Source organism: Myxine glutinosa, chromosome 10 (genome assembly GCF_964187855.1).
Source record: "Myxine glutinosa chromosome 10, kmMyxGlut1.1, whole genome shotgun sequence".
NCBI lineage: Eukaryota > Metazoa > Chordata > Myxini > Myxiniformes > Myxinidae > Myxine > Myxine glutinosa.
Genome location: NC_136270.1, coordinates 34,159,588 through 34,184,753, shown reverse-complemented (window position 1 = coordinate 34,184,753; position 25,166 = coordinate 34,159,588). Strand labels below are relative to the sequence as shown.

General features: G+C 45.9%; 1 protein-coding gene across 6 annotated transcripts in view; it reads left to right on the top strand.

Moving 5' to 3' along the window:
* LOC137434450 (NEDD4-like E3 ubiquitin-protein ligase WWP2) overlaps nt 1-25,166 on the top strand; it is a 130,339-nt gene that overhangs the window by 48,636 nt on the left and 56,537 nt on the right. For 5 of the 6 annotated variants that reach the window (XR_013624709.1, XM_078785546.1, XM_068127449.2 and 2 more), the window contains exons 4-11: nt 4,771-4,895; nt 5,088-5,316; nt 5,413-5,585; nt 5,755-6,058; nt 8,809-8,904; nt 9,261-9,435; nt 13,590-13,644; nt 14,144-14,228. Coding sequence is in view for 5 of the 6 variants with exons in the window: in XM_068127449.2 (XP_067983550.2) it covers nt 4,771-4,895; nt 5,088-5,316; nt 5,413-5,585; nt 5,755-6,058; nt 8,809-8,904; nt 9,261-9,435; nt 13,590-13,644; nt 14,144-14,228 (1,242 nt within the window). In the remaining variant the exon portion in view is untranslated. The remainder of the gene's footprint in view (nt 1-4,770; nt 4,896-5,087; nt 5,317-5,412; nt 5,586-5,754; nt 6,059-8,808; nt 8,905-9,260; nt 9,436-13,589; nt 13,645-14,143; nt 14,229-25,166) is intronic. The other variant, XM_068127454.2, reaches the window with a different exon arrangement.

The window sequence follows — 25,166 nt, the reverse complement described above, 5'->3', positions numbered from 1 at the left end:
CTACTTCCTATACAACTTCTTCCAAACACGTTTGATTCCCTCATGATTTGCTTACTAACCCCATATCTCGTGTTTATACAGCCTGAGAAGGAGTATAAACGGTTTTGAGGGAGTTCATGGGGGTTACGGATATGGTGTGAGGAATGGAGAAGGTGAAAGGATTTTGGAGTTTACTGATGGAGCTGGTTTGTTGATTTGTAATACTCAGTTCCAGAAAGAGGATAATAAGCTTGTTACATACACATCAGGTGCGTCGACAACAACTGATGACTACCTGATGGTGCGTAGGCGAGATAGGGGGCACCTCCAGGACACAAAGGTGATCCCGGGGGAGGAGGCCGTTTCACATCACCACTTGGTTGTTTGCGACATAAGGGTGAAAGGTGCGAGGAGAGCTCGGCGGGTGAAGTACCAACCGAGAATGAAGGTGTGGAGGTTGAAAGAGGTGACGGTTAGGGAGGCATTGAAAGAGAGGCTGAGTATGGTGGAGGATGATGTGGTTGAGCTTGAAAGTGGTTGGATGTCAATGAAAGATAGTCTGTTGGGAGCCGTTGGTGAGGTATGTGGAAGGACAAAAGGACCACCGAGGCACTTGGAAACATGGTGGTGGGATGATGAAGTTGGAAAGGGGATTGACGAGAAGAGGAATAAGTTCAAGGAGTGGCAGAAGGCGAAGGGTACGTGGGCAGAAAAGGCAGAGCATGAAATTTATAAGGCTGTCAGGAAGGCTGCAAAGAAAGAGGTAGCAAGGCGCAGGAGTCATAAAGGAAAATGTTCGGAGAACGCTTGGATTCGGAAGAGGGTCAGGTAGCGGTATTCAGGATTGCAAAGCAGATGGCGAAAGAGAGGTGCGATGTTTTGGGGTTGAGTTGCTTGAAGGATGAAGTGAGACAAATCGTTGTGGACCCAGATGGAAGAGATACATGGAAATGCAGAGAATGAATGGGATGGCAACATCGATAGCACCCCAGTTTTAGGACCGACAGAGAAGATAACTGAGAAGGAAGTTGAGGAAGCGATAAAAGCGATGAAGAGTAGAAAAGCGGGAGGGCCGACGGGAGTTGTGGGAGATATGTTGACGGCAGTGGGAAGTTGGGGTGTGAAGAGAATGACAGAGATCTGTAAACTGGTGGTGAAAGAAGGCCGCATTCCAGTGGTTTGGGAACTGAATACCCTCGTCCCTCTATACAAGGGGAAAGGCCACTCTCTGGACTGTGGCTCGTATCGAGCGATAAAGTTATTGGAGCATGGAATGAAGGTATTGGAAAGGGTGTTGGAGAGGAGGATAAGGAAGAAAGTGAAGATCGACTAAATGCAGTTTGGATTTATGCCAGGAAGAGGAACGACAGACGTGCTTTTTATTGTAGGGCAGTTGCAGGAGAAGTCCATGGAGAAGAGGAAGAAGTTGTTTCTTGGGTTTGTTGATCTGGAGAAAGCATTCGATAGGGTTCCACGCGAAGTAGTGACATGGGCATTGAGGAAGTTAGGAGTGGAGGAATGGTTGATCAGAGTAGTGATGGCAATGTACGAGAGAGCGGGCACAGCTGGAAGGACGAAGGATGGGAACAGTGGTGAGTTTGAGGTGAAGGTGGGAGTGCATCAGCGGTCGGTACTAAGTCCACTACAACTTGTAGCTGTGATGGATGTGCTACCTCGGAATGTAAAGGAGGTTTTACCGTGGGAGTTGTTGTATGCAGATGATCTGGTGTTGATTGCAGAGAGTATAGATGGACTGAAGGAGAAGATGAACAAGTGGAAGGAATGTATGGAGACAAAAGGTCTGAAGGTGAATATCGGAAAGGCGAAGGTGATGACAAGTGGTAAAGCATGTGGTGAGGTGGAAAGAACTGGGAAGTGGCCGTGTGTTGTGTGCAGGAAGAATTTCGGAGTGAACTCCATTCAATGTACAATGTGCGCTGAGTGGGTTCATCAAAAATGTAGTGGTTTGAGAGGGTCATTAACCAGTGTGGCAGCTACATTCGAGTGTAAGGTGTGCACAGAGGGAGCTGCAGATGGAGGAAATGTTGAGTTGAATCTTGGAGATGGCGTGAAGCTGGAAGGTGTGAAAACATTTTGCTGCTTCGGAGACATGCTGAATGGAGAAGGTGGATCAGACTCGGTAACGGTTGCTAGAGTGAGATGTGCACGGAAGAAGTTTCTGGAACTGAGTGGCGTGCTGACGAGGAGGGGAGTGTCGTTGAAGCTGAAGGGAAAGGTGTATGCTGCATGTGTGAGAAGTGTTATGATTTATGGGAGCGAGACATGGGTAATGATCGTAGAGCAGCAACGAAGGCTGGAAAGAGTGGAAATGCGAATGGTTCGGTGGATGTGCGGAGTATCGTTGAGAGAGAGGAAGACAAATGATGAATTGCGAAAGATGATGGGAATAGAGCCTGTGATGGATGCTGTGAAGAGAAACAGTTTGAGATGGTTTGGTCATGTGTTGAGGAAGGATGAAAGTGACTGGTTGAGAAGAGTGTTGGAAATGAATGTGGAAGGAAGTCGAGGACGGGGAAGACCGAGAAAGACTTGGCTAAAGGTGGTGGAAGAAGAGATGCGGGCAAGGGGTTTAACAAGGGGAGATGTAGAAAATGGGGCAAAATGGAGAAGATTGTCATGGAGCCTGCAAGGCTAACCTCCGCTCTGGCAGGGAAAATGGCCTTAAAATGCCTGTTGTTGTTGTTGTTGTTGTTGTTGTTGTTGTTGTTGGTGTTGTTGTTGTTGTATACAGCCTTAGTTTTCTTCCTGCTTTTCATCAATCTATCCTTCATGCTGATCTCGATGTCTTTGCTTCTCAAAACTTGGAATCCATAAAATATACCCTGTTTGCAGTGTGTGTGGACTTGCAATCAATAATGCCTTCACATTTGCACCCTTGACATCTTCCCCCCACCACATGTCCACCTATTCCAAATTTTCCTTCACCTACCCCACAACTACACCTGCTGCTCCTATTCCTCCCCTATCCAATGGTGTTGACCACTGCTATTTGAGGTCTTAATTCAAATAGTATTGATCTCTCCATCTGGGTTACTCCTGAAACTCTAGAAATTGTATGTTTAACAGAAATGTTCCTCTCACAGTATGTCTGAGATTCCTCTGCATCTCTTCCTGGTTATTCTCTCGAATGTTTTGACAGCCGCTTTCCTGTCCTGTTGGTGGTGATGCTATCTATGTCAGGCAATCCATTATTCTTCACTGTCCCTAGTTAGCTCACCTGGAATGAAGTTTAGGGGAGCTTATGCGATGGCGCATTGTCAGTCTGTCCGTCAGTCCGTAAACACTTGAAACTTCTTCTCCGAAACCGCTGATGGGATTGCGACCAAATTTGGCACAAATTTTATTTGTTGTGTTGTGACTAAAGTTTGTTCACGGCATTAAAAAAAATCGGACACTAAGGAGAAAAGAGGAATGAAAGAGTGAAGGTGAATAGAGAGTCTTGATTTTGGCAGTTTAACCATTAGAGGGTTGCTGGCAGATCTTGTGCGACCTGTCGGAATTTTTGGGGGACAGAGCACAGAGAGAGCTGGGGGAGCAAGGCTGGAGAGGAGTCGGTAGAAGACGGAAAGACCACCAACCTGCCTGCGGTGAGTGAGTGAAAGCTCTCAGAGTTAGCTTCATCACGGGAGATTCCAGTGATTATGAAAGCTTTGGTTACAACAGCATGAAGCCGAGCTAGGTGTGAGGCAGGAGCACCGACCCAGAGGGGAGAGCAGTATTCCATTGAGCTGCGGATGAAAGCCTTGTATGTGGTGAGGAGCTCAGGTGTGCCAAGGAAGGACTTCGCACGACGGAGGATGCCCAGTCGGCGTCTGGCTTTGGAGGCCAGCTTGGAAATGTGGTTTTCCCAGGAAAGATCATGGCAGATAGTGAGACCCAAAAGCTTGAGTGACAGAACTTCTTGAAGAGGATTGTTGGGAAAGTAGATAGGAGGGTTGTCCAGACAGTCTTTTCGGAGAGACAAAGTGAGAGGGTGAGATTTGTCAGGATTGAAAGACATGTTCCACTTGTTTGACCAGTCTGTGATTTTGTCCAGGTCTGCAGAGAGTGAGGAGGCTGCAGACTGCCGATCTGAGGGATGAGGAATGGAGCGACAGAGAGTAGAGTCATCAGCAAAGAGATAAAGAGGATTTTTCAGAGAGTCGGAGAGATCATTGATGAAGACCAAAAAAAAGCACATTGCCCAGAACACTGCCTTGGGGAACTCCAGCCTGAACAGGCAGGGGAGATGAGAGAAAACCATTCAGGGCCACACGTTGACCGACCAGAGGAAGTCTGCAAGGCATGCATGGAGATTTCCATGGATACCATAAGAGGAGAGTTTGGTGTGCAGAGCGGGGTGCCAGACTGTATTGAAGGCACGTGATATGTCAAGGGAGACAGCTCTGATTTCCTGTTTGGGAAATCATCTTTCCTGTTTGCGATTTCCTGAATTTGAGGTTCTCCTCAAATCCAGGTAATTTGTTTTAAAATATTCTCAGACACCATAGGGAAATAGGCGTCAGTGCACCATGGGGTTATTTTCTATTGTAAACACATGACTATTTTTATAAATGATGCAATGAATGGCACTTGCAATCACTGCCTCCCAACCTGTAAAGAGAAGTCATCATTTTGTGGGTGATCCTGTAAAAATTTTGAATAACCAAGGAGGTTTTGTGTCTTAATCTTTTGATCACCGCACACATGAATTGCAGCATCATACAACACGTTTGTATGAAGCCAACACGTTTGAGCATTGAGCTTTTGCCATGCTTTTATTTTGCACAGCCTGGTTACTCCACACAGCAAGCTCGACCTGCGGCTCTGGCACCGACATCCTCTTAAGACTGACACATTTATGGGGAAGCATGTGGTGGAGATTTACCAGGAGCTGAAGCAAAACAACGGCAAATGTAAGATTCAACTTGGTAACCTCAAACAACATGGAACAATGTGACACTGCATTTTACATTCCTTAGTGTGATTGGCAAGTTTTGATTTCGATTTTTGAACAATACAATTGCTTCATTACCTTGGGGGTAATAGTGCAAAGCAGTGCTTATTCTAACTTTGGTCCAATGTTCCACCCCACTACATGATTGCAGTGGAGAATATCTCTCTCAATCTTCCCCTTCAGTTGGAAATGAAGGGTCGGCCACCGGCTGAGGTTGGTTTCCTGAAGATCTGCCTCGATGGAATGATAGTCAGGCTGGACAGCTTTCCAAATGGGGGTGCGCCACACTATGTAGAGTTCACTCCCCAGAACAACACCCCTAACCATTCAGATTGGTCGCGCAATTGCACGCCGCCCATACTGCATCCAGAGTCGTCATCGTGAGTAATGGGAAAATAGGTTGGGGAGAAGGGGTTGTGTGGTGGCAGGTTGAACCTCATTGAAATAACAGGATGAAAAAACTTTTTATTTTCCAGGATGGCACTCAGCTCGGTTGCGGATGGTGCCATGGGGGAGCCGGTTTTGGTGGCCATTGCCGATTCCACGTCTTTAGAAACAGATGATCGGTCTACCCCATCTTCAGTCACTCCCGGTGGAAAGCATTGGAAACCTACTGCTCCATCTACAAATAGCACCAGCTCCATAACAAGTATGCCATTTAAATAAATCTCCAACTTGTGGGAACATTCACAAATACATATTTTACAAAAAATGTATTTGTTCCTCATTGTAATCCACCACATTTTCAAAATTGCTGCAGTACAAAGGAATGTCCTTGGTGACTATTTCATTTCCTTGCGTGCTCTTTTTCTTCTCAGTCAATGGTGAGGTATCGCAAGAGCAAGAACTTTCAGCCCCAACTAACACACCAGATGCCATGACTGCAACAACTTCTCAATCACAGCTTCCTGTAACCATAGAGAGAGGGTCCAACTCTGAACAGACTGTAACCACTGAATCCATTTCCAACCTCCCTCCTCCACTGACTCCAGCACCACCAAATGCCCAGATTCTGGGCAGACTTGGAGAAGCCCCCCCTTTCCCTGGAAATGAAATGGCAAATTTGACTGGAATGGAAAGGAGTGAAGTGAACCAAATGGAGCCGGAACCCCTGCCAGCCGGGTAAGCCTCTTTTTTACACTCTTCTCGCATCCCTTACACATTTCTGAGGTTATGATGCATTTAAGTTCTTTCAGTTCTATACCAGGTAGCGCCCGCCTTAAGTGAGGCAACCCCTCGCCAAAAGGTATCCTGGTCAGCCTGTCTCTTCTGTCTACAAGTGTTTAACTGACGATTTTTAATGAAGCAGAACGTCGAATCATGTGGTCCAACCGCCATTCCACCGTTTGAGCACGGCGTTAGTTCCCTCTTTACTGTTCGCCAAATTGACGTAGTATTATAAATTTCCAGGGGGGGGGGGGGGGCGGTGGGGAGGTCCTAAGAAATTACCAAATCTTAGCTTATTCCACACAAAAATTCTAAAATGGCCTGGACAATATTATTGGCACATTTTAGAAGTCGTTAGAAATAATTAGATTTCAAGCAGGTGATTCTCCTTCACTTTGGAATTGAACTCACCTGTGGTGAGTTGCAGGATATAAAAAAAAAATCACTCATTCAACCAGTTTGAATTGTGAAAATGAGTCATTCTGCTGTTTTGTGTCACTGTGTGTACCGCAATGAGCATGGAGAAAAAAAAGAAAACCAGAGAATTGTCTGAACAGGTCAGACCCAAGATTGTTGCCAAGCATGGACAATCTCAAGGCTACAAGTTCATCTCCAGAGACCTTGATGTCAGGAAGTTTGAGGCCCATGGCACTGTAGCCAACCTCCCTGGACGTGGCTGCAAGAGAACACTTGATCGAATATTGCAGCGAAGGATTGGTCGAATGGTGGAGAGAAAGCACCTCGATCAACTGCTAAACAGATTGAAGCTGACCTTCAGACACAAGGTACAACAGTTTCAACTCACACCATCCGTCGCCAACTCGATGAAAGGGGGTTCTATGGTAGGAGACCCAGGAGGACCCCACTGCTGAGGGAGAGACATAAGAAAGCCTGACTGGAGTTTTCCAAAACACACCTGAATAAGCCAAAATCCTTCTGGCAGAATGTCCTGTGGACAGATGAGACCAAATTAGAGCTTTTTGGTAAAGCACATAATCTCTATGTTGACAGAAAAACAAAATGAAGTCTTCAAAGAAAAGAACACCTTCCCTACAGTTAAACATGGAGGAGGTTCCGTGATGTTTTGGGGTTGCTGTGCTGCCTCTGGTACGGGGTGCCTTGAATGTGTGCATGGCATCATAAAATCAGGAGATTACCAAAGCATTTTGGAGCGCAATGTTCAACCCAGTGTCAAAAAGCTGGGTCTCTGTCGAAGGTCATAGGTCTTGCAGCAGGACAATGACCCCAAACACACTTTTAAAAAGCACCCAGGAATGGTTCAAGACAAAACGCTGGACTGTTCTGAATTGTCCTGCAATTAGTCCAGATCTAAATCTCATTGAACACCTGTGGGGAGATCTGAAAACAGCAGTTGGGAGAAGGCACCTTTCAAATCTGGGAGAACTGGAGCAGTTTGCACAAGAAGAGTGGGCCATACTGGCAGTAGAGAGGTGTAGGAAGCTCATTCATGGCTATGGGAAGCGCTTGACTGCAGTTATTTTGTCCATAGGCTTTGTCCATTTGTCCAAATATTAAGTCTAGGGTGTCAATAATTTTGCCAGTCATTTCTTTTTTATTTTCTGATTTAAAAGGATATATGAAGTTCTGAATCAAAAACGAAGGTTCTGTAATATTAATAGTGAAATATAGAACTGTGGAGGCCAAATACTTTCATAAATTTCAACTAATTTTTGGAGACAATTGTGAGTTGTTTGAAAAAAGTGCAAGGGTGCCAATATTTTTGGCCAGAACTGTGTATGAATGTGTTTGTGTGCGTTCATGTGTGTTGTTATGTCCGGCTTCCTTCTTGAGACAACAATGCAGTAATTTGGTTTTTATTTTTATTTTCACTTCTGTGTTTTTTTTCTGTGTAATTTTCACTTCTGTGTTTTTTTTCTGTGTAATTTTCACTTCTGTGTTTTTTTTTCTGTGTAATTTTCACTTCTGTGTTTTGCCTGACCTGCATTTTTCAGAGTGTTATTAGGATGTAACACGGAAATGTTATGGCAGGATAATCTTTTTCCTGTGCCTGCCTTATTATTGAAAAGTTGTAATGTCTGCCTTATTATCCCCCATCCAAACTATGATCTTTTCTACCCCTGTTAAACCCCCACCCCTTCCCCTAACTCTCCCCAACTCTTTTTCCAGTTTTTCCTTCCAGTTAGTTTGCTTCTATATCCTTATGCATCCTTTGCTTCTTCCACTGCTCCTCATATTCCCCTATTCCTTGATTGTCTGTATCAATCTATTTTGTCCCTTTTCCTTGCTGTTGGAGTTTCCCCCTTCTCTTTCTGATGTTCCGTTTGTTCTGTTGTCTCCTGATCTGTTCTGTGTTCTTCCACAAGCCTCGACTCTGTATTTAAAGAAAAAAAAAAAAAAAAAAAAACTTTATTTGTCCAAATATTTTTCTTCTTGGACTTAAGACATCAAAAATCATATTATGTAAGACAAACTCTGTCATATTTGTTGATGTAATAAATAAATTGATATTTTCTTACTCCCTTCTTCTTCCTTCTTTGTTCCCATATATATCTATATTGTAAATGGTCCTTTTAATGTAGAATACGTTTCCATTTTATTTCCAATTGTTTTCTACTTTAACATGAATCAATAGCCAATATAAAGTAAACAAGATTTTTTTTTTGATTGTGATGTGTAGTTTATTAACTTTGAAACCACACTTAACAACCTTTGTTTATGCATAGGTGGGAGCAGCGGCAGGACCAGCATAACCGCATCTATTACGTCGACCATAACACCAGGACAACCACCTGGGAGAGACCGCAGCCGCTCCCACCAGGGTTAGTGTGTATTGCACGTTGCCAGCATTTGGGCAATGTCAGGAAATGTATTCTCAAAATGAAAGGGTTTGGTGGCAAACCCATCATGTTCAAATACTTTGTTTTTTTTTATATTACTGTCTATTTAAAAGTCCCTCCCACCCCTTTGTGAGTTGTGATGATATTTAGTTGATGATATGAGTGAGTTCAAAATTTGGAGATGGTCTGCTGTTCTATCAAGTGATTGCATGCTGCAACATAACCTGGACATGAAGGTCACAGTAAATTTTGCAGCCTAAATGTGCACATTTAATTTATGTATGGAACAGTTTTTATATTTTTGTTCCGAATTGTTCACCATTACACCCATGTCGCAGCTGGGAGCGGAGGGTTGACCCGCGTGGACGTGTTTACTATGTGGACCACAACACGCGCACAACCACATGGCAACGGCCCACCATGGAGTCCGTGCGGAACTTTGAGCAATGGCAGATCCAGAGGAATCAATGGCAGGGTGCTATGCAGCAGTTCAATCAGCGGTATCTATATCAGGTGGGCTGCTTGTGTGCTCTACGTGGTGTGCCTCCACAATTAAAAATTACTAACAAGGATGCATGTCCTCAATGAGGACACAACCCCCAACTGCACCTTAAAGATGGAACCTGTAGATTATACATTTTAAATAAATAAATAAAGAAATTAATATACATGTTGTGGAGATGGTAAAGTGTTTATATAAAGAATAAATAAATAATTCGAGGTGGCATGTCTGTGGTGTTGATGGTAAAGTGTTTTTAAAAAATAAACAAATTATTCAGTTGTGTGGTGTTGGTGGAGATGGGAAAGTGTATATCACAACAACAACAACAACATGCATTTTAAGGCCATTTTCCCTGCTAGAGCGGGGGTTAGCCTTGCGGTCCCCATGACAATCCCCCTCCATTTTGCCCTATTTTCTGCATCTCTCCTTGTTAACCCCCTTGCCCGCATTTCTTCTTCCACCATCTTTAGCCAAGTCTTTCTCGGTTTTCCCCGTCCTCTACTTCCTTCTACATTCATTTCCATCACTCTTCTCAACCAGTCACTTTCATCTTTCCTCAACACATGACCAAATGATCTCAACCTGTTCCTCTTCACAGCATCAATCACAGGCTCTATTCCCATCATCTTTCGCAATTCATCATTTGTCTTCCTCTCTCTCAACGATACTCCGCACATCCACCGAACCATTCGCATTTCCACTCTTTCCAGCCTTCGTTCCTGCTCTACGTTCATTACCCATGTCTCGCTCCCATAAATCACACTTCTCACACATACAGCATACACTTTTCCCTTCAGCTTCAACGACACTCCCCTCCTCATCAGCACGCCACTCAGTTCCCGAAACTTCTTCCATGCACATCTCACTCTTGCAACCGTTGCCGAGTCTGATCCACCTTCTCCATTCAGCATGTCTCCGAGGTAGCAAAATGTTTTCACACCTTCCAGCTTCACGCCGTCTCCAAGATCCAACTCAACATTTCCTCCATCTGCAGCTCCCTCTGTGCACACCTTACATTTGAATGTAGCTGCCACACCGGTTAATGACCCTCTCAGACCACTACATTTTTGATGAACCCACTCAGCGCACATTGTACATTGAATGGAGTTCACTCCAACACCCTTCCTGCACACAGCACACAGCCACTTCCCAGTTCTTTCCACCTTACCACATGCTTTACCACTTGCCATCACCTTCGTCTTTCCTATATTCACCTTCAGACCTTTTGTCTCCATACATTCCTTCCACTTGTTCATCTTTTCCTTCAGTCCATCCATACTTTCCGCAATCAACACCAGATCATCTGCATACAACAACTCCCACGGTAAACCCTCCTGACGTTCTGAGCCAGCACCTCCATCACAGCTACAAATAGTAGTGGACTTAGTACCGACCCCTGATGCACTCCCACCTTCACCTCAAACTCACCACTGTTCCCGTCCTTCGTCCTTACAGCTGTGCGCGCTCTTTTGTACATTGCCATCACTACTCTGATCAACCATTCCTCCACTCCTAACTTCCTCAATGCCCATGTCAATACTTTGTGTGGAACCCTATCGAATGCTTTCTCCAGATCAACAAATCCAAGAAACAACTTCTACCTCTTCTCCATGTACTTCTCCTGCAGCTGCCTCACAATAAAGAGCGCGTCTGTCGTTCCTCTTCCTGGCATAAATCCAAACTGCATTTAGTCGATCTTTACCTTCTTCCTTATCCTCCTCTCCAACACCCTTTCCAATACCTTCATTCCATGCTCCAATAACTTTATCGCTCGGTACGAGCCACACCAGAGGGTCACCTTTCCCCTTGTATAGAGGGACGAGGGTACTCAGTTCCCAATCCACTGGAATGCGGCCTTCTTTCACCACCAGATTACAGATCTCTGTCATTCTCTTCACACCCCAACTTCCTGCTGCCTTCAACATATCTCCCACAACTCCCGTCGGCCCTCCCGCTTTTCTACTCTTCATTGCTTTTATCGCTTCCTCAACTTCCTTCTCAGTTATCTTCTCTGCCGGTCCTAAAACTGGGTTACTCTCTATGTTGCCATCCCATTCATTCTCTGTATTCAACAGCATTTCCATATATCTTTTCCATCTTCCTTTAATTCCATCTGGGTCCACAACGATTTGTCCCACTTCATCCTTCAAGCAACTCACCCCCATCACATCACACCTCTCTTTCGCTATCTGCTTTGCAATCCTGAATACCACTCTCTGACCCTCTTCCGAATCCAAGCTTTCTCCGAACATTTTCCTACATGCCGCCTGCGCCTTTGCTACCTCTTTCTTTGCAGCCTCCTTGGCTGCCTTATAACTTTCATGCTCTGCTTTTTCTGCTCCCGTACCCTTCGCCTTCTGCCACTCCTTGAACTTCCTCCTCTTCTCGTCAATCCTCTTTCCAACCTCCTCATCCCACCACCATGTTTCTGAGTGCCTCGGTGGTCCTTTTTGTCCATCCACATACTTCACCAACGGCTCCCAACAGACTATCTTTCATTGACATCCAACCACGTTCAAGCTCAACCACATCATCCGCTACCCTACTCAGCCTCTCTTTTAATGCCTCCCTTACTGTCACCTCTTTCAACCTCCACACCTTCATTCTCGGTTGGTACTTCACCCGCCGAGCTCTCCTCGCATTTTTCACCCTTATGTCGCAGACAACCAAGTGGTGCTGTGAAACAGCCTCCTCCCCCGGGATCACCTTTGTGTCCCGGAGGTGCCCCCCATCTCGCCTATGCACCATCAGGTAGTCAACGGTTGTCGTCGACCCACCTGACGTGTATGTAACAAGCTTATTGTCCTCTTTGTGGAACCGAGTAGTGCAAATCAGCTCCATCAGCGAACTCCAAAATCCTTTCACCTTCTCCATTTCTCACACCATATCCGTAACCCCCATGAACTCCCTCAAAACCGTCCATACTCCTTCCCACATGTCCATTTAGGTCTCCTCCTACCACAACAACGTCCTTATCTTTCACGTTTTGCATCAGCTTCTCTATCGCACACCAGAACTTGTCCTTCTCCATCGCTCCGACCAACCTGCGAAGCATATCCCGAGATGACGTTCACAAAGAGCTTTCCAATCATCATTTTCACCATCATCAACCTATCACTCACTCTAGTCGCACTCACCACATTGTCTACAAACTCCTCAGAAAACAGGACACCAACACCATTCATGCCCTCGGGGCACCCTTGCCACACAAACTTGTATTTCTGTCCCTGCCTACCCTTCACCATTCTCACACCACTTCCCTTCCATCTCGTCTCTTGCACACAACATATGTCCGCTCTTCTTCTGATCAATACTTCCACCACTTCTGATCTCCCTGTCATTGTCCCTACATTCCATGTCCCAAACCTCAGAAACCGATCTCCACTTCGGGCTGTACCCTGCCCATATGTAGTTGTAATTGTCATGGTTCTCTTTTTGAGGCAATGTTTTTATGGCCGGATGCCCTTTCTGACGCCAACCCTCTTAGTCGCCTCTTACGACACGCAGGGATACGGTGTACCTATTCTAACCAGGGTACACACCGGGATGGTAAATTTGTATAGAAAAAGTTGTATACAACTGGTAAAGTTGTACAGAAAGAAATAATTTAAGGTGCTATGTGTGCAGCAGAAATTGTAAAGTGTGCTCCCCCATTGGAGCCCCCATGATCCCTGTGGAGGCCCCCGATACAAAATCAAAACATCTAAGACTGAACGATCCTGCGGACCGTCCAGTAGAAAGGCTGTATCGCGTTTCAGAGCAATTGATTGGTGAATAAGGGACGTGTAGGAATCTGAAGTTTCAGGGGGTGGCCTTTCCCCTCCCGCCCCCCCCCCCCCGCTCCCCCCCCCCAAGTGGAACGAATGTGTGGAGGTGAGCAATTAATTCTGGATGTAGGGAGTTTCAGTAGAAGGGGATTGATGTTGAGGAAGGTTTCACAAGAAGGTGGTCTTTTCTCGAGTCAGAGCAACTGTCCTCTCTATCCAGGTTGCCTGCCATGGATCTCCAAGCCATTCCTCTGGTGGCTAGCCTTAGCCATGTCGTATAAGATAACTCAGCACAGCCTCATGCTTAGTTCATGAGCCTGTGGTTATGGTAAAAGTTTAACGAAACATTGTTCAACTTCATGTATATAAATAATGTGTGCGTGTTGTTTTATTTATAGACTGCACAGCCACAAGTTGAAAATGACCCTCTGGGCCCTCTACCGGATGGCTGGGGTAAGTAGCCACCTGCAATTTTGGTTTTGATGCTACAACAGTTACTTACTTTTAATATCAAAACCAAATTTTCTCATGTTGGTTGCTTTATCAAGCAATATGATACCTTGCAATGAAAAAGAAATCAATTTTTATGCTTTTTATTATTGTTTATGCCATCTTGAAATTTGGAACCATCATCATAATGTCATTTTCGTTTAATGAGGATACTCACATCGGCCAAATATAATTACATTCATATAGTACAGGGTAGTTTATTTTCCTGCTTTGAGGCTCATTCCAGAAGTTTCTGAGTTTTTGAACAGGTCATCTTGGTCATGGATCAATAAGTATATTAATCATTGAGAGTTGTTTTCATACAACATGTCATATTCCTTGTATTTAGCATTTGGTTTTTGGTACTTGTGGTTTTTATTTTTCATCCAAACATTTGACATCATGGAAACAGAGTTTGAATCGCTGTTTGTTTGTTTTTCTTCAACTCTGCTCAACTTCCCAGAGAAGCGGGTTGAGAACAGTGGTAGAGTATACTTCGTGAACCACAACACACGGACAACGCAGTGGGAGGACCCTCGTACACAGGGGTATGAGACTGCAGTGATGCACCATAATGTTTGGAGATTGCCTCTTGCTGTGTCCAAAACTGCATGCAAACATTTTTGGCAGAAATATACCAGTGTAACGGTATCATTCTGACTGCAAAACCTTATGATAGAATGACATTGTATGTGGAGAGCTACATTGGGATCTGGAGTTCCAGTGCTTGCCACATAGCTTTGTGTGGCTGGGATAGTATTGGGTACTCACCTGGGACAGAGCCATATAATACCGGAGTTCGGCAAATTTAACAATATGCGCAATGTTGTCACCCAACTGTTCACGTGCGGGTAGCGTTAACTACGTGCTATTGTGACGTACCTTTGAGGCCTTTAAGATCGCTTAGACCTTTTTACACATCTTTGACTTTAGTCTTTGACTTTGACCCATTAACCACTCGATACCCTCAACACCGTTACACACTTTACACCATTTAACCCCCCATGACCCTCAAGACCCCATTATACCCTCATGATCCTTGACATTTAAGACCCTTTAATCACTGAACCTTTGAGACATTTTAGACCCTTCAACCCCTGACCTTTCAGATCCTTTGACCCCTCAAGACCCTTTAACATAACCCATGATGACATGACACTTTACAGACACTTTCGATCCTCAAGACAGCATTGGACCCTTAAGACACTTTTGTCCCTCAAAACACTATTAGACCCTCACAACCCTTTGCTATGAGCCTATATTTTAATAACTTAGGATGTACTCTTTGAATGAACCAGGTATACCAAGTCAGACAATATTTCTTGTATCTCAGCTTGCCATTCCATAACCACTCTTTTTTGCATCGTGATAATGCATAGGGCTGCTGAAGCAGTTTCCTTGGGTATTGGGCACAATCCTGGATGGGTCGCCACTCCAATGCATGATACTCGAATGGCTCATTATAACCACCTTTAGAGGCCATTTTTCCCCGCAAACCGGGGGTTGGCCTTTTTTCGGGGACCATGGTTGTTGTTGTTTTTTGGTCCCCTTTTTGAAGCAATGTTTTACGGCCGGATGCCCTTCCTGACGCCAACCCTTTTTTTGTCGCCTTTTACGACAAACAGGGAATTTTACGAAAACAAACTTTTACAAACTTTTACGAAAACAAACAGGAAACAGCTCATTCATCCCAGTAAACTGGTACTCAATTTATCGACCTCAGAAGGATGACAGGCTGAGTCAACTCACCTGGTGTTAATTCAATGGTATGACCGGGCTTGAACTCAGGACCGTGAGATCTCAAGCCAGCCACTATGACCATGAAGCCAACAGCAGGCTTACAGATTGCCATTACTGAGACAAAACGACATTATAACATGTCACATTTCGTGACGTTTCATGGTTTTCTACAGTAGCAACATTGTTTCATGCATGTAATGTATGATCTACTCATGATTCTGTGTGGTCCTATATATATATAATTATCCAGTATATATATATATATATATATATATATATATATATATATATATATATATATATATATATATATATATATATATATATATATATATACACAACTGTAAGAAATAGTAGAAACTCCAAAGTACGAGCAGGGCGTCTCATTTGTATTGAATAAATAATCGTTAGATTAAATAAGACGCGGACGTAGCTTCAGGACGTCGATCTTTAATTAAAGATCGACGTCCTGAAGCTACGTCCGCGTCTTATTTAATCTAACGATTATATATATATATATATATATATATATATATATATATATATATATATATATATATTTATATATATATATATATATATATATATATATATATATATATATATATATATATATATATATATATATATATACAAACTTGGCATTAAATATGGAATATTTTTTTTATCTTGACTTGGGTTTACTTTCTTAACTCAGTATATCAATCTGGTGAGTTTCTTTTACACTTTGGTGATTTATTTGTTATAAGAACCATGTCACTGATTGTCTGTCTCAGCAAGAAGTCAACAACAGGATTATATCACAGGTGGCGTGGCAAAATGTACAGACAGGTGCATTTGATGATTGGCTTCACAGTCGGGTATACAAGGGTTGTTGCATTCTGTATTAGTGGAAAACAACTGTTGCACATCTCCAAAAGTTATTGCCGCTTCCTCTGGAGATGGTCCTTCAACTCGACAATGCTGTTTGTCATGGAGTGGTGGCTTTACGAAATTACGGCATGAAACAGCGTGCTATTGCTCGGCAGTATGGCATCACTCAAGGTCAGGTGCCAAAGATCCTGAAACGAAATTCTCAGAGGGGTGTCCCTACTCCAATACCGAGGCCAGGACGTCCCCGTAGAACCACAAGGAGGGATGATCGCCAGCTGCACCGGTTAGTCCGCAATGGCCGTACCAAGTCAGCTAATCGGCTTAGGGCTGAGTGGCAGCAACTGACAAATGTGCCTGTATCCAGAAGGCTAGTCAACCAACGACTGGTTCAAGCAGGCTATCGTGCCAGGCGTCCCCTGAGAAAGCCACGCCTGACCAGACAACACCGCCAGTGCCGATTGCAGTGGGCCAGAGAGCACCGTCAATGGCAGCCAGGACACTGGAATTACGTGATCTTCAGTAACGAGTCTAGATTTCTGGTCTATCGTCAAGATGGTCACGTCCGAGTGCGCAGACAAGTGCATGAAGCCTACAACAAAGATTGTATAGTGCCAAGAGTCCAAGCTGGAGGTGGTGGGTTGACCGTTTGGGCTGCTTTTCATGCAGGGGGCAAAACTGACCTGGTTGTTCTGAATGGAAACCTGAACCAGTTCAAGTACAGGGCCATTCTGGAAGAAACATTGCTTCCATTTGCTCGTGCAGCCTTTCGAGGAAACTTTGTCTTCCAAGATGACAATGCACGGCCTTATCGTGCTCGCATGATCCAACAATTTCTTGCTGACCGTGGTGTAGAGCATATGGAGTGGCCTGCCATGTCCCCGGATATGAATCCGATAGAGAACTTGTGGGCAGAATTAACGTGTCAAATCGACCATTTGGACCAGCAGCCGACCTCTGTGCGTGAATTGCAGCAGGCTATTGTCACTGCATGGCAAGCGATTCCTGTCCAAACTTTGGCAAATCTCGTGAACAGCATGCCTCGACGTGTACGTGCCCTCCTGAATGCTCGTGGGGGTTACACGAAGTACTGAACTGTAATTTTACTGTCCGTAATCCCAGTCGTAATTTAACTTTTGTTTTTGTAAAAAAAATTTTTGGCTAATGTGCAAAATAAAGAGATACTTCTGGAAAACGTACAGAAGTTTAACACAGTACTGTCCGTGAATTGAGTTCGATATCAGTTTACATCACTTTCAAGGATCAATTTATTTGTTTCGAAATGTCAAATGTGGTTTTTGTTTCTTTTAAAGGTCACATTAACAAAATTTAGAATAGTTTCAACATAATTCCAATGAACTTTTGGTTCTAAGACATCTTGAAAAGTAAGTTCACCCCCACAAAAAAATTATTCCATATTAAATGCCAAGTCTGTATATATTGTTGCGGTTTTGAGTTTTGTACAATAAAGGTTAAATTTCCCCCTCATGGTTAGTCACATTCCCGGTGTGTACCCTGGTTTAGAATAGGTACACCGTATCCCTGCTTGTCGTAAGAGGCGACGAAGAGGGTTGGCGTCAGGAAGGGCATCCGGCCATAAAAACATTGCCTCAAAAAAAAGAGAGCCATGACAATTACAACTACATATGGGCAGGGTACAGCCTGAAGTGGAGATCGGTTTCTGAGGTTTGGGACATGGAATGTAGGGACAATGACAGGGAGATCAGGAGAAGTGGTGGAAGTATTGATCAGAAGAAGAGTGGACATATGTTGTGTGCAAGAGACGAGATGGAAGGGAAGTGTTGTGAGAATGGTGATGGGTAGGCAGGGACAGAAATGCAAGTTTGTGTGGCAAGGGTGCCCGGAGGGCGTGAATGGTGTTGGTGTCCTGTTTTCTGAGGAGTTTGTAGACAGTGTGGTGAGTGTGTCTAGAGTGAGTGATAGGTTAATGATGGTGAAAATGATGATTGGAAAGCTCTTGGTGAACGTCATCTCGGGATATGCTCAGCAGGTTGGTCGGAGCGATGAAGAGAAGGACAAGTTCTGGTGTGCGATAGAGAAGCTGTTGGAAAACGTGAAAGATGAGGAAGTTGTTGTGGTAGGAGGAGACCTAAATGGACATGTGGGAAGGAGTATGGATGGTTTTGAGGGAGTTCATGGGGGTTACGGATATGGTGTGAGAAATGGAGAAGGTGAAAGGATTTTGGAGTTTGCTGATGGAGCTGATTTGTTGATTTGTAATACTCAGTTCCAGAAAGAGGATAATAAGCTTGTTACATACACGTCAGGTGGGTCGACGACAACGGTTGACTTCCTGATGGTGCGTAGGCGAGATAGGGGCACCTCCAGGACACAAAGGTGATCCCAGGGGAGGAGGCTGTTTCACAGCACCACTTGGTTGTCTGCGACATAAGGGTGAAAGGTGCGAGGAGAGCTCGGCGGTGAAGTACCAACCGAGAATGAAGGTGTGGAGGTTGAAAGAGGTGACAGTAAGGGAGGCATTAAAAGAGAGGCTGAGTAGGGTAGAGGATGATGTGGTTGAGCTTGAAAGTGGTTGGAAGTCAATGAAAGATAGTGTGTTGGGAGCCGTTGGTGAGGTATGTGGATGGACAAATGGACCACCGAGGCACTCGGAAACATGGTGGTGGGATGATGAAGTTGGAAAGAGGATTGACGAGAAGAGGAAGAAGTTCAAGGAGTGGCAGAAGGCGAAGGGTATGGGAGCAGAAAAAGCAGAGCATGAAAGTTATCAGGCAGCCAAGAAGGCTGCAAAGAAGGAGGTAGCAAAGGCGCAGGAGGCATGTAGGAAAATGTTCGGAGAACGCTTGGATTCGGAAGAGGGTCAGAGAGCGGTATTCAGGATTGCAAAGCAGATAGCGAAAGAGGTGTGATGTGATGGGGGTGAGTTGCTTGAAGGATGAAGTGGGACAAATCGTTGTGGACCCAGATGGAATTAAAGGAAGATGGAATAGATATATGGAAATGCTGTTGAATACAGAGAATGAATGGGATGGCAACATAGAGAGTAACCCAGTTTTAGGAACGGCAGAGAAGATAACTGAGAAGGAAGTTGAGGAAGCGATAAAAGCAATGAAGAGTAGAAAAGCGGGAGGGCAGACGGGAGTTGTGGGCGATATGTTGAAGGCAGCGGGAAATTGGGGTGTGAAGAGAAAGACAGAGATCTGCAATCTGGTGGTGAAAGAAGGCCACATTCCAGTGGATTGGGAACTGAGTACCCTTGTCCCTCTACACAAGGGGAAAGGTGACCCTCTGGAGTGTGGCTCGTACCGAGCGATAAAGTTATTGGAGCATGGAATGAAGGTATTGGAAAGGGTGTTGGAGAGAAGGATAAGGAAGAAGGTGAAGATCGACGAAATGCAGTTTGGATTTATGCCAGGAAGAGGAACGACAGACACGCTCTTTATTGTGACGCAGTTGCAGGAGAAGTACATGGAGAAGAGGAAAAAGTTGTTTCTTGGGTTTGTTGATTTGGAGAAAGCATTCGATGGGATTCCACACGAAGTATTGACATGGGCATTGAGGAAGTTAGGAGTGGAGGAATGGTTGATCAGAGTAGTGATGGCAATGTACAAAAGAGCGCGGACAGCTGTAAGGACGAAGGATAGGAACAGTGGTGAGTTTGAGGTGAAGGTGGGAGTGCATCAGGGGTTGGTACTAAGTCCACTCCTATTTGTAGCTGTGATGGAGGTGCTGGCTCAGAACGTAAAGGAGGGTTTACCGTGGGAGTTGTTGTATGCAGATGATCTGGTGTTGATTGCGGAAAGTATGGATGGACCGAAGGAAAAGATGAACAAGTGGAAGGAATGTATGGAGACAAAAGGTCTGAAGGTGAATATCGGAACGACGAAGGTGATGGTAGGTGGTAAAGCATGTGGTGAGGTGGAAAAAACTGGGAAGTGGCCATGTGCTGTGTGCAGGAAGGGTGTCGGAGTGAGCTCCATTCAATGTACAATGTGCGCTGAGTGGGTTCATCAAAAATGCAGTGGTCTGAGAGGGTCATTAACCAGTGTGGCAGCTACATTCAAATGTAAGGTGTGCACAGAGGGAGCTGCAGATGGAGGAAATGTTGAGTTGGATCTTGGAGACGGCGTGAAGCTGGATGGTGTGCAAAACATTTTGCTACCTCGGAGACATGCTGAATGGAGAAGGTGGATCAGACTCGGCAACGGTTGCTGGAGTGAGATGTGCATGGAAGAAGTTTTGGGAACTGACTGGCGTGCTGATGAGGAGGGGCGTGTCGTTGAAGCTGAAGCTGAAGGGAAAGGTGTGTGCTACATGTGTGAGAAGTGTTATGATTTATGGGAGCGAGACATGGGTAATGAACGTAGAGCAGCAACGAAGGCTGGAAAGGGTGGAAATGCGAATGGTTCGGTGGATGTGTGGAGTATCATTGAGAGAGAGGAAGACAAATGATGAATTGCGAAAGATGATGGGAATAGAGCCTGTGATTGATGCTGTGAAGAGGAACAGGGTGAGATGGTTTGGTCATGTGCTGAGGAAGGATGAAAGTGACTGGTTGAGAAGAGTAATGAAAATGAATGTAGAAGGAAGTAGAGGACGGGGAAGACCGAGAAGGACTTTTCTAAAGATGGTGGAAGAAGAAATGTGGGCAAGGGGGTTAACAAGGAGAGACGCAGAGAATAGGGCAAAATGGAGAAGATTGTCATGGGGACCGCAAGGCTAACCCCTGCTCTGGCAGGGAAAATGGCCTGAAAATGCATGTTGTTGTGTTGTTGTATAGTTAGTCACACAACAACATGTAGCCTCGCGATAGTGCAGTTATTTCTTAGTATTTGTGAGCATATTCCTTTTCCTGTTAGTTTTGCGTTGAGTAGAATAATGAGAGTTAGGTCCTTTTCATGGTTTCATTGCATTACGCCTCCTTGTGCTGCCTTTGGCTTTTTGGCGCGAATTAACATGAGGCAGGCCTGGCAAATCGAGCAGGGACCGAATGAGGGCGGCAGGGAAGCTGACGGGAAGCGCAAGCCGCCAATCAGGGCTCAAAGTGAGTGGCTGCGGCAATGCGTCACAGGGCGTGGTTGGAACGTTCAAGATGGCTCAGGGCATGGCAATAAAACCCGTCGCGCGAAGCCCCCACTAGCAGTTCGAGGAGTTCGGTCAGTTATGAGCTTGAGAGCAGTTCTGGGAGAGGTGAGCTTGTGCATTGAGTTGTTTGGAGAGGCGCGTGTTGATGAGAGTTACGAGTTCGGAGAAAAGACGCACATGAACCAAGTATAAGCGCTCGTATTAAAGTGGACGCTCGGTTGAGCTTGAGGCCAAGCCTCGATTGGGTTACGTGAGTGATAGCGCGCTGGTAACTCGACGCGCTGTGGAAAGCCGCCGAGACGCGTACATTCCCTTCCGCCTTCCTGCCTCATCTGCCCTTTGTTCGAGAGACGCTCTACGAGGATCCTTTCCACCACCTGCTTGCCTTCATCGTGGGACGTGCTGTGACCGTGGAGAGCCACGCTGGGTGACGCCGCTGTTCCTGGACGACCAAGGCAGCGTGTGAACATCATCCTGCCTGCATTTCCCCTTTTTGAGTGTGATCGGGCCCGTGTCTGGGATTAAGCATGAGACTGTATAAGGCTGCTCTGTGTCTGTCTTCTACCAAATTGTACATATAAGTGTAAATATTAATTAAATCCTGTTATTCCTTTATTCGACCGTTTCGTCCCTTCCATCATTGACTAAGCGTGGTACGAATAGAACCGCTCTGATTGGGTTCCAATATTCACTGTAACTGCACAGACCACGTGGTACGCAATCTGCTCGGTGTACCCAAATTACACGTGGCTCGTGCGAGGCTTGGTTCCCCGCTTCCGTGGCGGCGCAGGTATTTAGGTACGTGCGAGACTTGTCCCGAAACCCTACCTTGCCTTTGCCCGGAAGGGGCGTTTCAAGTCTCGGTTACGCCGGCCCAGAAAGAACAAGGGGCCTAATCTCCCCTTGGTAAGGGTAGGAAGGGTGGCGGAAAATCTTAACAATTGGTAGTCAGGAGTGGGGATTTGGAACCCTGGACAAAATTGTTGGACACCAAAATTCTCGAAATTACGAGCGACCGTAATTTAGTTATTAAATCCAAAATTTTGTATTCGTACCATGGCTCGCCCAGACGGTCGAATTCCGGTGGGGGTAGAAGACGAGGTAGAGGTAGAAATAATGACCCAGGACTCACAGGAAGAGTTTGTAGAAGAGGAGGAAATTGATGAGGGGCGGCAACTGGTAAAGAAAATGGCGGCACCTCGCACGTGGTGGCGAGAGCCGAGCCCGTGGTACCAGCGGGTGTGGACCTGTACTTACTCATGGAGCAACTACGAGCATCTATAGAAATGCAAAGGGACGAAGCAAGGTGTAACAAGGGCGAATTGAAAGAAACAATGAATGCCCGAAAGGATGATATGAAGGCTCAGGGTGAGCGATTGGAAAAACAAATGAAAGAAATGAGGGACGAAGCAAGGTGTAACATGGAGGGGTTGGAAAACAAAATGGGTGGTCGATTGAAAGAAATGGGTGACAAATCCACCCGGGAATTTGAAAAAATGAGAGTGGTTTCGAAGAAGGACATGAAAAAGGCAGGGGAGGACATAGGGCGCAGGTTGAGCGAGGAGGTTGCAATAGGACACGACGAGGTGACGCGGTGTGAGGACCGCGTGGAGAGTGAGGTAGAGCAGAGAGTAGCCAAATTGACTGGGGCTATAGAAATCGCGACGCGGGGTGTAGAAAAGCCGACGGTCGCCGAATTGGACAAATACATTTTACGCGCGCCGGCGGTCGTCGAGCTAGATGAAGAAATAATTGAAATTAAAGAAATGATTGAAATTGGGGCCGAAGAGACGGCAGAGTCAGAAAATATATCACAGAGGGAAGAAATGGAATGCACCCAAAGTTTGTATTCACACCGTGATGTCGGGCTTGCTAACCAAATGGAAAGTTTGCAGGTGCTGGCGGGAAAGGAGGTCCCCAAGGTGAGTAGGAATAATGGCGCGAATGTGTTTGGCGCGAAAAGGTTTTTGGCGCGCTTGGGACATAAACGAAACCCGGGCGGTCGTGGAAGGTCCATTGTGCGGTTTACGAGGGCGACTGGTGCGCGTGTGAGAGAAAAGTGTGCGCCAGAGTGTGCGGTAACGGGAGAGTGTGCACGAGAAGAGTGCATGGAGAAAACGTGTGCGATGATTGGTTGTGTACCAGGAGAGTGCACACCCATGGGTGTTATGGAGTATGTAACGAGAGAGTGTGCACGAGAAGAGTGCGTGGAGAAAAAGTGTGCGATGATTGGGTGTGTACCAGGAGAGTGCACACCCGTGGGTGTTACAGACTGTGTGCGGGGTGTGTGTGTTGCAGAATGTATGGGAGGCGCAGGGACGCCTCGGTGTGTGGAGTGGGTCGCGAGTGGTGAGAACGCGGCTCAAGCATCGACACCGACCGGGGTAGCGTTTAGCGCGACGGATAGCCGACGTGAGCCCTCGGTGAGTTGTGTGCGGCGGGGACTGGCGGGGATCGATGCCACGGCCGTGTCACAAGGACCGACATGCACGATTCGTGCCGGTCCCCGCACTGTATGGTTAGTGCCGTGCCGTGGCGGAAAAGGCAATCGGCGATGTTCAAGGGGAGGTCGGAGATTTCAGAGCTGCGCACCTTGGCGAGTGCGGTGCTCCGACCGTGGGCGGTTGGGCCATCGTGCGTGGGACTGAGGCCCCGCGTCGAGATGGGCCCCTGCACCTCGGCCCGTCCATGCCTCCCCCTCTGGATCGAAAATGCCGGACGGACCCAACCTACAGGAGACAAACCAACCGCATGGATCGCTCGGCCTCTCGAGGTCGAGCCGTGATGACAACGTACATCCACATGGAAAGGCTCAAGTATAGTGGACGGATGAGGAATAGTGTACCCTGCATGGAGGAATGGTAGTTTGATCATTCCTCACACGGTCAGGGCCCATGAGCATTAGATTAAGGGGATGGCAGTGACAGGCACATGGGGGTGCCAGCCATGGTTACCTCCATGGGGCACCGAAGCTAGCCGAGGGAGGGCAAGGATAATGTTAAGGAATTAGCAGACTGTAGAAGACAAAAGATTTAAGTAGTGACATTGTAACTATAGTGGGGACATAGGTAGCTTAACTGGATGATAATGACGAGGGAGTGCATAGTGTAATGGGACGACGGGGAAGCACGAGTTTTAGGGGAAAAGCAGTTAGCTAGATTATGCTGTGTGTGTGAGTTGTGTTGAGACGAATGGAGTTGTGTTCAAGTGTATGGAAAAAGGTGTGTGAACACAAAAGGTGTGCGAGATAAAAGGAGTGTGAAATAAATGGTGTGTGAAATAAATGGTGTGTGAGAATATTTGGTGTGAAATGCTTGGTGTGGAATAAAAGGTGTGGAATGCATGGTGCGAAGGAGTGAATGGGGGGAGATGGAACCCATTCACGGACGCCCGGGGTGGGTAGTGTAAAGCCAGATAGAGGGCTTAGGTAAATTGTTTGGATATTGACACGAGCCTGGTGTTGGGCTAGCGGCTAGGGTGCCAGCTTAGGATCCTAGGATCCTGGGTTCGAATCCCGGTCGATCGCTGAATTAACGCCAGGGGGGTTGACTCAGCCTGTCATCCTTCCGAGGTCGGCTAATTGAGTACCAGTTCACTGGTAATTCCCTGTTTGTCGTAAAAAGGCGACAAAAAGGGTTGGCGGCAGGAAGGGCATCCGGCCGTAAAACATTGCTTCAAAAAGGGGACAAAAAAACAACAACAACAACCACGGTCCCCGAAAAAGGCCAACCCCCGCTTGCGGGGGAAAATGGCCTCTAAAGGTGTTTTTTTTAATTTTTATTGACACCTGTGGTGCAGGTAGTGGCAAA